Source organism: Anguilla anguilla, chromosome 18 (assembly GCF_013347855.1).
Source record: "Anguilla anguilla isolate fAngAng1 chromosome 18, fAngAng1.pri, whole genome shotgun sequence".
In the NCBI taxonomy this organism is placed as follows: Eukaryota; Metazoa; Chordata; class Actinopteri; order Anguilliformes; family Anguillidae; genus Anguilla; species Anguilla anguilla.
Window position 1 is genome coordinate 22,789,864 of NC_049218.1, and position 12,671 is coordinate 22,802,534.

The following is a 12,671-nucleotide window of genomic DNA, read 5'->3' on the forward strand; positions in this document are numbered from 1 at the left end:
TTGTTTAAAACAGACCCTTTGATTTTAATTCCTGTTTCATTTTTACGGACGGGATGCATGACGCATTTGAGACACTATGGACGAAATTAGATCTGCTAACCCACAGCACATGCCAGTTATTTTGTCTAAGGATTACAGGGGAAATACTGGTCTCTGTATTTCTTATAATCGGCTTCGCATATGCCGAATAAAATGTACAGGAGTAGGCCTACTCCGCCTTCGTGTAAACATGTTTTCCTTAGGTGTCCTCTGGATATAACGTAGGTTTTGCAAGGGATATTGGACATAACGAGAGGAATTTGCTTCACCTGCACATAAAAGTAATGAAGCGATCAGGGTAAATAATTAAAATTTAAATATGAAGTTCCATATGGTTGAGTGATCAACTGGAGGAGGCGAGACCAACTGTGGGCTAGTGCGCTTTCTCTTTGCGTCGATCGACAGCCTTTAGATGAGTGAAAAGCTTACAGCCCGCGCAGCCCAATTCATTATTGAAATGGGAATAAAGTGCAGCGACCTCACACTGCCAACTGTCTCCGTTGCAGTTTTAGCGACCATTGTGATATTTAGCGAATCAGAAATTAAACAATTCAGTTCAATTCAGAAACATATTAATGGAAATAACAACACATCGGGCATTTTAGTACTTTCTTCATACTTAATTCCCAAGGGCGCAGTTGTCCCGCCTCGCAGCATTTTCAAAATGTTAAACTTGAGATAGCGAACAAGTTAACAGACAGAAATAGAATTTCAGTGGACCCAAGGGTTCTAAGGTATATGGAGCTTTCTGAGCAAATTATGATTTGCTTGGGGGCATGGACTCAGATCTTTAATTGACTTTAAGATGAAGACATGCCCTAATTTTTCCTAATGATAGGACTGCACATAGCCGAAATATTGAGGCCAATATCTAATAGGCTATGTTTACTGGATTAGGCTACCTAAACGAAGCACTTATAGATACGTAAAACATTTGCGGACCTTCTGTTGTCAAGTAGCCTAGATCAGCCTATTCTGACACGTTGTAATGACGATCTTCTACACTGGACAATAGGCCTACTTGGGATTAATTGGTGTATTTTGTGTTCGCTTTATCGATGGATAGCCTACCAGTTAAACTATTTTTTGTATTTTATATTTCTTTTGTGACTTGTGTCTGCTGTTATGTGTCGGTGACATCCCTAACGAATTTGTGTCGTGTGTGCATTATCTCGTTCCATATGTATTTTTAATATGTGCCCTCGGGCATAAAGTTGAATTGGGCTGGAAAAAATGTTCTTTGTGCAAATTCTCAACAATGTTAACAAGAGGGAGAGGGAAGGCTCATTTATTCATAAACCAATTTATTCAAGCAAGGGGACTGTAGCATAAAAATTGCGGGGAAAATATAGTGAATTTATTAAACTCTTAGGCCCGTGTTTCTGCTGTTTTCACCGCCTGCGCACCCGGGCGTCGGAGCAATAATATTTTGGCTCCTTTATCTTATAGTTTTGTTTCCCGAACGTTTTAATAAAAGTCTGTGAGGCTGGGAGTAACGTGCTGGCGAAAGACCCAGGGCGCCTCCCAAAGAAAAGAGCGGAGCAGAGCTGAAAGGTGAAAAAGTCACAGCCTCTCCACTCCGTTGTGAATGCGGCCGAGCCAGTTCTAAATCACGTTGTGTACTTTGGGCCGCTCTGATAAATGCAGAGCCCCCTCAGGTGCTATGTGAGCCGGAGTGACTGGTTAGCTGCTTAACCCTTTCACACCAGTGTCTTCAGTAGGCTACAGGGCCTGCATAATTTTCACTTGAACTAGCCTATCATAGCATTGGTCACTTGCGCGGAAATGGCAAAACGATTGATTTATAAAAGCGTGGCATCGCTCTGCATGCATTTTAGGTAGTTCGCTAACAGTATTAACGATTGAAAATGTTGATCAGACTGTATCATTTACTGTCAAGTCATTCGAGTGACAGCCATTTTAACACTGTCTTTTAAGGCGTTTTGCTTGTATGCAAGCTCATTTTTGACGGTAAAGGCATTATAAGCCACGCTTTGCAAAGTTGTCTTTATGCGCGAGGAGTACAGGGAAGTAATTAGGTCTTAGCCAAAGAAGCAAATGTCTCAATGTCTCACCATTTCAGGTAGCAGTAATGAGTATGATGGGTTGCTACCTGTCTTAAGAGCCGTGCTGATTGTTGCTTACCGTGGTTGCGGAAGTGGGTTTTAAAGTAATTAAATGCTCAGCGGTTGTTTGCTTCTGTCACTGCTGCAGTGCTGCAGTGTGGTAAAACAGGGACGCTGGCTGTTGTTGCCGCTATAAGTCATTTTGTGTTTGCGCGTGCTTTGTTGCGATAGAATTTGAGTTTACTCAAAATGTTTTACAGACACACTGTAAGACATTTCTGTCCTGACAGATGCGACGCGTTCGTCGTCATGTTTTTAACGGGGCCTCATCTTGTTCTCTTCATGGGTTGTTGTCAAATATTACATAAATATAATTTCGTGCTTTTACATACTAAAAGTGCCATCAGGAAGAAAAAAAAAAAATCTATGCCATTATTGGTAACTGCCCTTATTCTCATACATGCTTTGCGTGCGGCTATATTAAACTGTCTTTCGGTTAAATTTCTATATCACACGATGTTCTTAATGCACTCATTATCAATAATTACTCTTTTAAACCGTTACTGTGACATTGTAGCCATGGCCCCCATCTCCAGCGTGGGCAGTTGTGGCTGGCTGCTGCCAAGGGTTCAACAAGTGGCACAAAGGGCTGACCACGTGACAACTCCCTTTTTCTATTCATGACCACAGCAGCGCAAGAAATGTGGTGGCTCTGACGAGTCAAATAAAAGTAGGCCTTTTTCAGAATTTCATTAAAATAATATATGTGACACACCCACCCGTGAAGATAACTTGACCCTAAACATTTGTAATCTGTACAATTTAGAGTGAATAATTTTCTGGGGAAAAAAAATCAGACCAGAAAATAAAATTTGAATTTATAAAGGCCCATACCGTACACATTTGTAATTGCTTGCAATGAATTCACACTTGTCTGTATTTGAAGAGAAGACTTGCCATATGGGCAGACTCAGGCTTTTTTCCATGTGATGCATATTACTGATATATCGTGTGGTGGTTAGAAGGAACTGCACATGGAAATAGTAAAACGTTGAAAATTGTGGAGTTTGTGCAGAGGCTTACTTGGTTTCGATGTTTGAATCGGCAACAGATTACATTACTCAAGTTTGTAGGGTCTACACATGGTAGATTAATTTCTCCTTCTGCAGATGAGCTTATGGACAATAGAAATCAATTACTGCATAAGGAAGCTATATCCCTGTCTCAGTTTTTTAAAGTAATCAGTGAGTTTGTCTATTAGGAACATTTCAAGTAAATCTTATATCAACAGGCCTTTTGTGTGGCTGAAAGGTGTAAGCGTTCATTTCTTTACTTTATTTCGTCAATATGAAAATTTACTTTGTGTTGTAGCTTTCATTTAAGTTTGTGTTTTATTTTATGAAAGACTAGCATAATTTGTTTCTTATATTTCAGAAGAATTTTCAAGTAAGTACCTAAATAGGTAGTGGTTTTAAAACTAAGAACAGCAAGTAAAATGCGCAATTAGCTTTTGATGCCTTTAAATGTGCACTTACAAGTTTCCAAAAAAAAAAAAAAAACCCCCAAAGGGCCTTTCAGACAGTATTTGACTCACTCAAGAGATCTAATCCAGCTGGATCTCTTTTTTCTGTGATCAACAACTATTACATTATTGCTGCATGACTGTTGTGAGATTTGGGAAAGGAAGGCAAACTTGGGAACGGGGTTCTTGGACATACCCTTCTTTTTGAGTAAGGCATGCTATTATCACATCATTACAGCTCTACACTGCTAGTATTCAGTCCTGATATTACAGCCAGCAGTGAAAAGGCAGCCATTTGCCTTCTTATCAGTATGTCTGACTCACATCTTGTCTTCATGTTTGAGAAAAGAATTACACCTAACAGTCACAATGCTAAGGTTTTTCTCTTTATTAATTACATATAATATAGAATTTGGGTGTATGATGGTAGTTGGTGGTTAGAAAATGTGTTTAATTCTTTTTGATCCAAATTCACTGAGGTACATTTTAAAATACTGCCCATTTTTACACATTGATATAAAACATCTTACAAAAACAAAATGATGGGTTTTTATATTTCTGTATCCACACGTGCGCACACACACATGCATACACACACATTTTCTTTTGAATTTTGTCATTAAAAACACACTTGTGTATAATAAGACTCATTTCTATAAGAGACATTTTAAGCAATCCATAACAGAATATACTATTATTATTCTTATTCTTATTATTATTATTATGCATGAATTGGCAAACCAGCATTCTTGCTTGAGTGCTGGTGTACTATGAGGAAGACTGTGAGAAGCAGAGGCTGGTGCATAAGACCCAACACAATGAGCTAGCGGTGAATTGGAATGCCTCACCGATCATAGCGGAATCAGAATTTCCAGCAAGGAAAATCTTTTCACGGCGAATTAAGTGGCGAGGGAGAAAATGGTAATGAAAAAAAGGTAGGCACAAATCACAGACGCTGCTTCCCCCCCCCACCCCCCCCCCCCCCGCTCGCTGCCGCAGATTTAAGAACTTTAGCTTAAGATACACAGAACGGAAGGTGGAAAATTTAATTTACTATACAATTAAGCATTGAATTAATCTGCCTCCTGCACTGTGGAGAGAGAGAGAGAGAGAGAGAGAGAGAGAGAGAGACAGAGTGTGGGGTAAAGAGGGAGAGAGGGAAAGAGAGAGAATGTGATGGGGGAGGGGCAGAAGAGAGGGAGAGAGGCAGAATAAATCTGAGGCAGCTCATTAGAGGGACAGTGAATATATCAAATGTGTTGTTGTCTGCTGCTGGACCCTCTCCCTCCACCAACACTTCCACTGCCTCCCGCAGCTGAACACACTCATCACGCCTGTTTACCTCTCCGCCTGCACCCACTTGTGTTTTCATCTCTCTCTCTCTCTCTCTCTCTTTCTGCCTGTCCTTCTGTCTATATCTCTCTCTTTCACTCTGTCTTTATCTCCCTCTCTCTCTCTTTCACTCTGTCTCTATCACCCTCTCTCTCACTGTTTCTGTCTCTGTCTCTCTTTGTCTTTGTGGGTGTCCCATCCTGTTGGAATCCTCTCCCTGCATTTAGCTTTGCGTGTCGCTGGTGTGTTTTCTATTAATTACCAGTTAGATCAGTGATCGACAGGAGTGTCGGGGGCTTTATAAATAGACTAAGTGTACCCAGGAGATCTCGCTCTCTGGTTCTGAAGGCTCCCTCTCCCACGGGTCCCCGCTCTAGCCTCCCACATGACTCGCTGGTCTTTTGTTAAATTACAGTTAATGCAATAGTTTGCCATTTTCTCCTTCTAATTATATTCTCTAAGTGGGATTTGTTGTGCGTGGAAATAACTTCCCTTTGCGTGCTGAGGTGTTGGGGCTTTGTGCAATGTGGGCCCAGTCCCTGGGGTGCTGTACCATTCTTTTTCACAGAGCTATGAATAAACAAGTTCCCTTCTTTTTCTTCAATAGCTTGAGTTGTAGAAACTGGAAATTGGTGCTTTAACCATTTGCATTCTGAGCATATGTTCTAGATTACCCCTTACAACATTCTTTTGGTATGCTGCTACATAATACACTATTTTTTCTTCCTTTTTTATAAAGCAGACCTTTAGTGGATTTATTTTTAGATGCTGACATGAAAATCTGAATATGCACACATGAGGTGACCATATATATTCCCTCAGAGTTTGAAGTTTGTATTTCAGGAAGTGGAGAGCCACAGGTTGAACTGCAATCATTTATAAAGTCACAAGCTTCATTTACATTCCAGTGTCTGTTGCATTGCTCCATGGGAATTGTAGGAATATGGGCATATGTTGCAAAAAAGCAAACCCAAATTCAACAGTCTTTTAGGGTTTCTTAACTAGTGTGATAAAAATTCATCTAAATAGAAGAAAAAATAATACTGAATAATCCTAGTAACCTTATGAGAATTTTGCAATTACAGGCTGTGTATGCGAATAAACATTTAAGGCACATAGTTAAGCATTTAAGTACAATACAAAATGATTTTATCTTAGTTTGAATAGTTTAATATACAAAATAGTGCTTTGCTGTTGTGTTGTGATTGTAGCAGGGCTGGTTTCAGATTTAGATGATGATACATTCACACACATGCAACACTCATGCTAATGTCTGGTTGTGTTTGTAAGTGAGGGCAGTATGTGGGTGTGTATATTTGTGTGAATGTGTGTTATTGTTTGTGTAAGTGTATGTGTATACAGTATGTGTGTATGAGTGTATATGTATGGCTGTTTGTAAGTGTATGTGTGTGAGTTGTCAGCCTGCATTTGAGAAAATGTGAGTGATTGAGTGTTTCTGTGTGTGTTTGTGTACAAGTCAATGTGTGTCTGTGTAAAGGAGTGTGTGTATGTGTGTGCGTGTATGTGTGCATGTGCGTGTGTGAGTGAGAGAAAGCGAGTGTGTGTGTTAGTGACTGTGTATGTGTGTATCACTGTGTGAATGAGTGTGTATGTGTTAGAGTGTGTGAGTGTGTGTGTGTGTGTGTGTGTGTGTATGTTTGCCTGTGTGTTTCTGCATATGTTTCTGTGTGTGTTTGAGTGAGTGTTTGTGAGTATATCTGTGTATGTGTTTGAGGGAGTGTTTGTAGTATGTATGTATATGTGTTTGAGCGAGCGAGTGTGGGTATATCTGTGTACGTGTACTAATTTCCTAAAAGTAGATGCTGTTTCCCCATTTCCAGACATTCCCCTCCTACACAAATGTTGCTCTTCAGAGGCACGCAGTGATAAGAGGCGACATCTGTTTTGTGTTGCGCAGAACAAGCGGGCCCTGCATGGGACTGAGTGTGCGCACACAAGGCCGGCCCATTGTGCTGTCCACCTCTCATTATTCCCGTGTCTGCTCCATTTGCCACACACCATCCGCCAAACAGCTGACACTTTCCAGCCTTTATGAACCTAAGCTCCATTATCAATAGGATTTCCCCCCCCCCTTTTAAAGCTCCCTCTTATTTGATTTCCATTACAATTTAGGAGGTCTACATATATATATATGTGGGCTCCCCCTCTCAGGCTGTAGCCTCCGAATCCTCTTCTTACCACCTCCAGTCCTCTCTTGTAGGTCATGCTGAGGAGCTGCGAGATTTAACTTCCTAATCCCTAAATACTCCAGTTAGCGTCCAGCCCTTTTACTTATTTTACTTAGACTGGTAGACTTTTTTGAGCTGTGGATGATGGCTTGCTTCTCTCTGGTAATGGTGTTAGTTTTTTACTTGTGTGTGTTTGTGTGTTTGTGTGTGTGTGTGTGTGTGTGTGTGTGCGTGTGTTTGTGTGTGTAGGTGTGAGTGTGTGTGCATGTGTCTGTGTGTGTTTGTGTCCGTGTGTGTGTGCGTGCGTGTGTGCATCCATGTGTCTTCCTGATGTAAGCAACTTGAATGACCGGCATTATGTTTAGTTTTGAGATGTTGTGTTTTTCATACTGACGAATATTAAGGGCCCAGATGACACTCCTTCAGCAGACCTTCGGTGTCTTTGAGAAAGCGCTGTGGCCATACATGCTTTTTCAGACTTGCATTAATGACTGTGGAGTAGTGTAGAGTGTTTGGCAGTCCCTCAGTGGGATGGACAGATTAGAGGGGAGAGAATGTGGAAGGATAGAGGGTTCTTCCTGAAGCATTTATATGGTGAACATGTGATCATCAGTCTCTCTGTGTTTGTGTGTGGGAGCTCTCTGCATTCTTGTGTGTCTATATGTGTGTGTGTGTGTGTGTGTGTGTGTCCTAGTGTTTGTGGGAGCTCTGTGTGTGTGTTTTTGTGTGTGTGACCTCTGTGTGTGTGTGTGTGTGTGTGTGTGTGTCTTTGTGTGTGTGGGACCTCTGTGTGTGTGTGTGTGTGTGTGTGGGAGCTCTGCCTATGTGTGTTTTTGTGTGTGGGACCTCTGTGTGTGTGTGTGTGTATGTGTGTCTTTGTGTGTGTGGGACCTCTGTGTGTGTGTGTGTGTGGGGGGGAGCTCTGTGTGTGTATGTGTGACTGTGTGTGTGTGTGTGGTGGGGGGGAGCTCTGTGTGTGTGTGTATGAGTGACTGTGTGTGTGTGTGTCTTTGTGTGTGTGGGAGCTCTGTATGTGTATGTGTGACTGTGTGTGTGTGTGTATGTGTGAGTGGTGTGTGTGTGTGTGTGTGTGTGGTGGGCCTGCATCCCTCAGTCGCGTGACAGCTGATCTCATCCCTGCAGACCTCGTGGAACAGAGATCACGACGACACGGCCTCCACGCGCTCCGGGGGAACGCCGGGGCCCTCCAGCGGGGGCCACACGTCACACAGCGGGGACAACAGCAGCGAGCAAGGTGAGGACCCGCAGTCCGCGTGGCCAGGCTGACACCCGCCATTTACCTGCTGTCTTTATCGGCCGTATAGGGTGAGGAGCTCTGCTGCTGGAGGAATTTCCTCTTTCTGAAGTGTGTCAGCCCGTTTGGCTTTTGAGAGGAACGTCTGGGTAGGGGAAAGACGTTGTTGTGAAAAACAGGAGGACATTTTGGTTGAGGTCAGTTTGAAGTCTGTGGAATGGCTGTGATAAGTCGCTGTTAGCTGGGGCCCCTCCTCTGAATCCAGGCCTTTTGAGCACCTTCTGTTTCACTGGTTGTGACCGCAGTCTCCATAGTGACAGTGGACAATAAAGTTTCATTTATCAGTTCAGTGCCATTTTTAATACAGGATTTTTTATTGTGAACATTTAACACAGAATGTGTACGTTTACGTAACATGGCATTAGCAGAAAAAAGAAAAATAAATCATTTTGCATATTTGCACTTTTCTGTGTTTTTTGAGTTGGGGATTCAGATTCATTTTGGGTCTGGTCAGGGTTAATTCAGCTGGTCCCTGCTGCAGTCAGAGGTGGCGGATTCCACATCACCTGCGCTCTCGCGCACACGAACGGTGTCAGAATCGGACCGCAGAGATTCGGGCTGTAGTCAGCCGCTGACAGGAGGGACGCGATCGCTCTCAGAGCAACGGCCTCGGTGTTTTCGGTCTGTCGGCTTGAGGGTGCGGGGGGTGGGTTGGGGGGTGGGGGGAGCTTCAAACAAACTGTGGGCAAAAAGCAACTTCATTTATTATTGAAAGGGATGCGAGGGCAGCAGTGTGCCAGCAGAGCCGGCAGACCCGCGTTACGCCTCAGATGACTGAGCAGCCATTTATACACCAGCGCACCGTCTCTGAGGCAGAGCCGTAATGGTGCGGAGTCTGGCCTTCGGGAGGCGGTCAGATGTCTGCTGGCTAACGGGCATGCAGGCAGGCCCCCGCTCTGATTGGCTGCCTTAATGAGCACATTTTCTGCAGTTTGGGCTCCTGCTCACTCTGACCTTTGCTCTTTATTGACCAAACTGACACTTCATTTTTCACATACTTCCAATTATAGGCTTTTAATGTGCTCTCCCCCCCCCCCGCCCCCGCCCCCCGCCCCACTCCCCCCCCCCCCACACCGACCCTGTATGGTGGATTTTGTTTGTTGTTTAAGTTAAGAGGATAAGTCAAAGAGTTGCAGAAAATGGGTTACTGTAGGATGTCATTTTGTGTTTTGTTTTTGTGTGTATTGAGTGTCTGAGTACGTTTGAACATTCAGTCTGATTCAAAATTTTGTCTGTTTGTTTGTGTGTGTGTGTGTATGTGTGTGTATTAAAATAGAAAATGGCATGCTTTTGAATATGAAAGGGAATTTCTTGTATATCTCTGTATTAAAATAGTTATTCTTCACACTTTACGCTCAGCGAATGAGCGTAATGAAAAAACTGTAAAACATATACATGTCATTTCACTCTAGGCCATGTGTGATACATGAAATTAATGTGGGCTAATTGGTGACTGACAGACAGTGTGAAAGGTCTCAAAAAGTGATGTGTTGATATTAGCCTATCATTTCTGATATGCTTATTGTCGTTGCATAGCAAATACACCCTAGCCCTTGTCTGTCACGTGGTTGTTAGCCTCCCATTTTTGGAAAAAAAAACATTTTTACTGATCATACTAACATTTGGACTTCATTACTAATTTTATTTATGTTCGTGATAGGGTTCAATGCATCATTACACTGCCTTATCTTTCTTTTTACATTTTACTATAAGGCTATTAGGCTATGCTATTAGATGATTATCTCATAAGTTGTCAGTTGATGTCAGTACTTTGCATGAGCATTACTTTACACCTCTTCACATGAACATTGCTGTACATACAAGAAGGATGTGAATATGTTGAATATTTGCCCAGAGTGGGAATACCTCAGGCATAATGCTGTATGGAATGTAAACAATGCCATATGAAGTCGCAAAAAGCTGTATGAGAAGGCCAATTTGACCCGGGTTTAAGAGTAAATGTATGCAAACCTAGGAGTTATTGAGTTTGGATCCCCGGTAAGGAAGTTTTGTGGCACTCTTGAGATGGATTACTGGATCTGCTGGAGTAAATATGCATAAATACAAGTTAAATAGAATTGAAGCCATATATGGCATTGGTAATTTCTCAGATTTTTCCCAGTTTGCTGTGCTATGTCTCTCTTTACCAAGCTATTCATTGTTGTTTGCTTTATTGCTTCATTGCTGGAATAAGATTGCATACCCACTGACCTTTATTTTTTTGCCTGGTCTTCCACTTGCAGTCGTTGCATCCACTGGAGCAAGTTCATTTCCTACACCTGACTGTTTGCACCTAATGAACTTTGCTGTCTTCCTCCTCATGTGTGTGCGTGTGTGTGTGTGTGTGTGGGGGGGGGGGGGGGGGGGGGCGGTGTCAAAATTGAAATACCCACAAAGCCTTTCCTGCCCTACAGAGTTGTGTTAAACACAGCACAGTTAATCTCTGCATGGCAAACAGGGTTTCCTAATAGCTGTATGGTTCCAAGCTGTTTGCCCCAGGGCATTGTGGGAGCCAGGAGAGGATTGGGATGTTTATTTTATTCCCCTAAAATGACAAGTGGAGGAATTCTCCCCAGCACTGTAGCTTTGCCTAGCTGTTTTGCTCTCTCATCAAGACACTACGAATTGTGCTCTGCTCAGTTCTCCTCAGCCTAAACAGGCTGTAATCATTATTAGTGATTTGCTGGGTGTTCTTGGAAATGTCTTTCTGTTGAGTTAATTCTATACAATAAAGCGGACATGCAAGCTACAGATGGCAATATTAAGTTTTTGTGTGGACACCCTGCTTCCATTAGAATGGGCGATTGGGATGGTCGCATTTTCTTCGCGAATGTCATTATGTTTTGACTGTGTGCCCCCCCCCTTAAAGATGAAAGAATGCTCGTTCCTCTGCCCAAAAATAACTTCTTCTTTGCTCCACCGCACTGAGTCTTTTACTAGGGGTTTAGCCCGAAAAACAGAACAGTCCCTCTCCCCCCCCGCCCAAGTCTATTAGACGGTCTATTTTGAATGGTTGGTATATACCCTGTGCTGGCTCGCGCCGGGACGTCCCGCGGGACTCCTTGCGGTATTGTGTCTTGGGTCGTACTTTTTTTGCGAGCGGCGCGCCTGAGAGGGCAAAAGAAAACAAATCATTATTATGACCGCGGCATGCTGAGTCCCTGACCGTAGAGGCTCCAGCTCGCCAGCCTCTGTTCCCCCTGGCAAGGGCCCGACCGGCGCAGATTACAGGGCCCGTCCCCGGCCCGAACCGGGAGCCAGGGCAGCGGTCCCGAAAAAAGCGGCGCAAAAAAGAACAAATGTTTTCGGGAAAAGCCTCTGGTCTCTCCTCAGATAAAAAAAACTAAAAAATGAAGCAAACGAAAAAAAAGAGAAGCAAACGAAAGCAGGTGGTGACCAAAGGGCGCGGATATGTGTGTCCAATCGCTGTGACCGTTGGCGAATCGCCGTCTGCATGCCAAGTAAAATAGCCGTTTGGTGTTTTGTGTTACCGTCCGAGTAAGTGTACGGTTTTCGCGCGGTGCTCCCGTTGCCGCGGTGGCGGCGGGGACCAGGGGGAGGGAACTCCGTTCGCCGTATTCTGCGCACCTCCCGAGTCCCGCGTTTTAAAAACAAACCAGCGCGCAAAAAAAAACCGTAATTGCTGCGTGCGAAAATTCCGCAGTGCTGCTCCGTGCTTCCTGCAGGAAAGATAATCCTTTAATGTTTTCTTTGCTCTGCGCAGACATAAGCTTTCTAATTTGGCTGTTAGAAATTGGGTTGAGAGGCATGCAAACCATAATTTAGAAAAAAAAAAAAAAACAAATCCCAAAGCCAAAATATGGGAAAAGCCGTAGAGGAGTCCACTGTTTGTGAATTTTGTTTGTGGCATTTGTGGCCTTGCTCAGAGACTATCTGTAATGGCATGAGTTAAGAGGGTTGAGGCTAACTTGTGAGTGTCTTATGTGATTGTGTTTTACTAACCTGGCCTGGTTGAGTGTGGCTGTCATTGGTCCACGCGGTCATCGGCCCCTTAGAAGAGCTTTTTCAGCCCTGCTCTTTTGCGGGACCTGTGCTGCAGCTGCCGGCTTGCGATTGGCTGACTGTCCGAGAGCACAGACGCGGACCGTAGCGCAGAGCCAAAAAGGCCGGGGCGCGGTCAGCGACGTGGACCGTTCTTCCAGCGCTCCCCGCGTTCGTTCTCCGAAGTGACGGTTTCCCGGGAGCCG

At 43.6% G+C, this 12,671-nt stretch overlaps 1 protein-coding gene across 2 annotated transcripts in view; it reads left to right on the plus strand.

Moving 5' to 3' along the window:
* Positions 1-12,671, plus strand: part of LOC118218110 (homeobox protein Meis1) — a 68,674-nt gene that overhangs the window by 6,421 nt on the left and 49,582 nt on the right. For both annotated transcript variants that reach the window (XM_035400526.1, XM_035400527.1), the window contains exon 7: positions 8,292-8,403. In XM_035400526.1, coding sequence (XP_035256417.1) covers positions 8,292-8,403 — 112 coding nt within the window. The remainder of the gene's footprint in view (positions 1-8,291; positions 8,404-12,671) is intronic.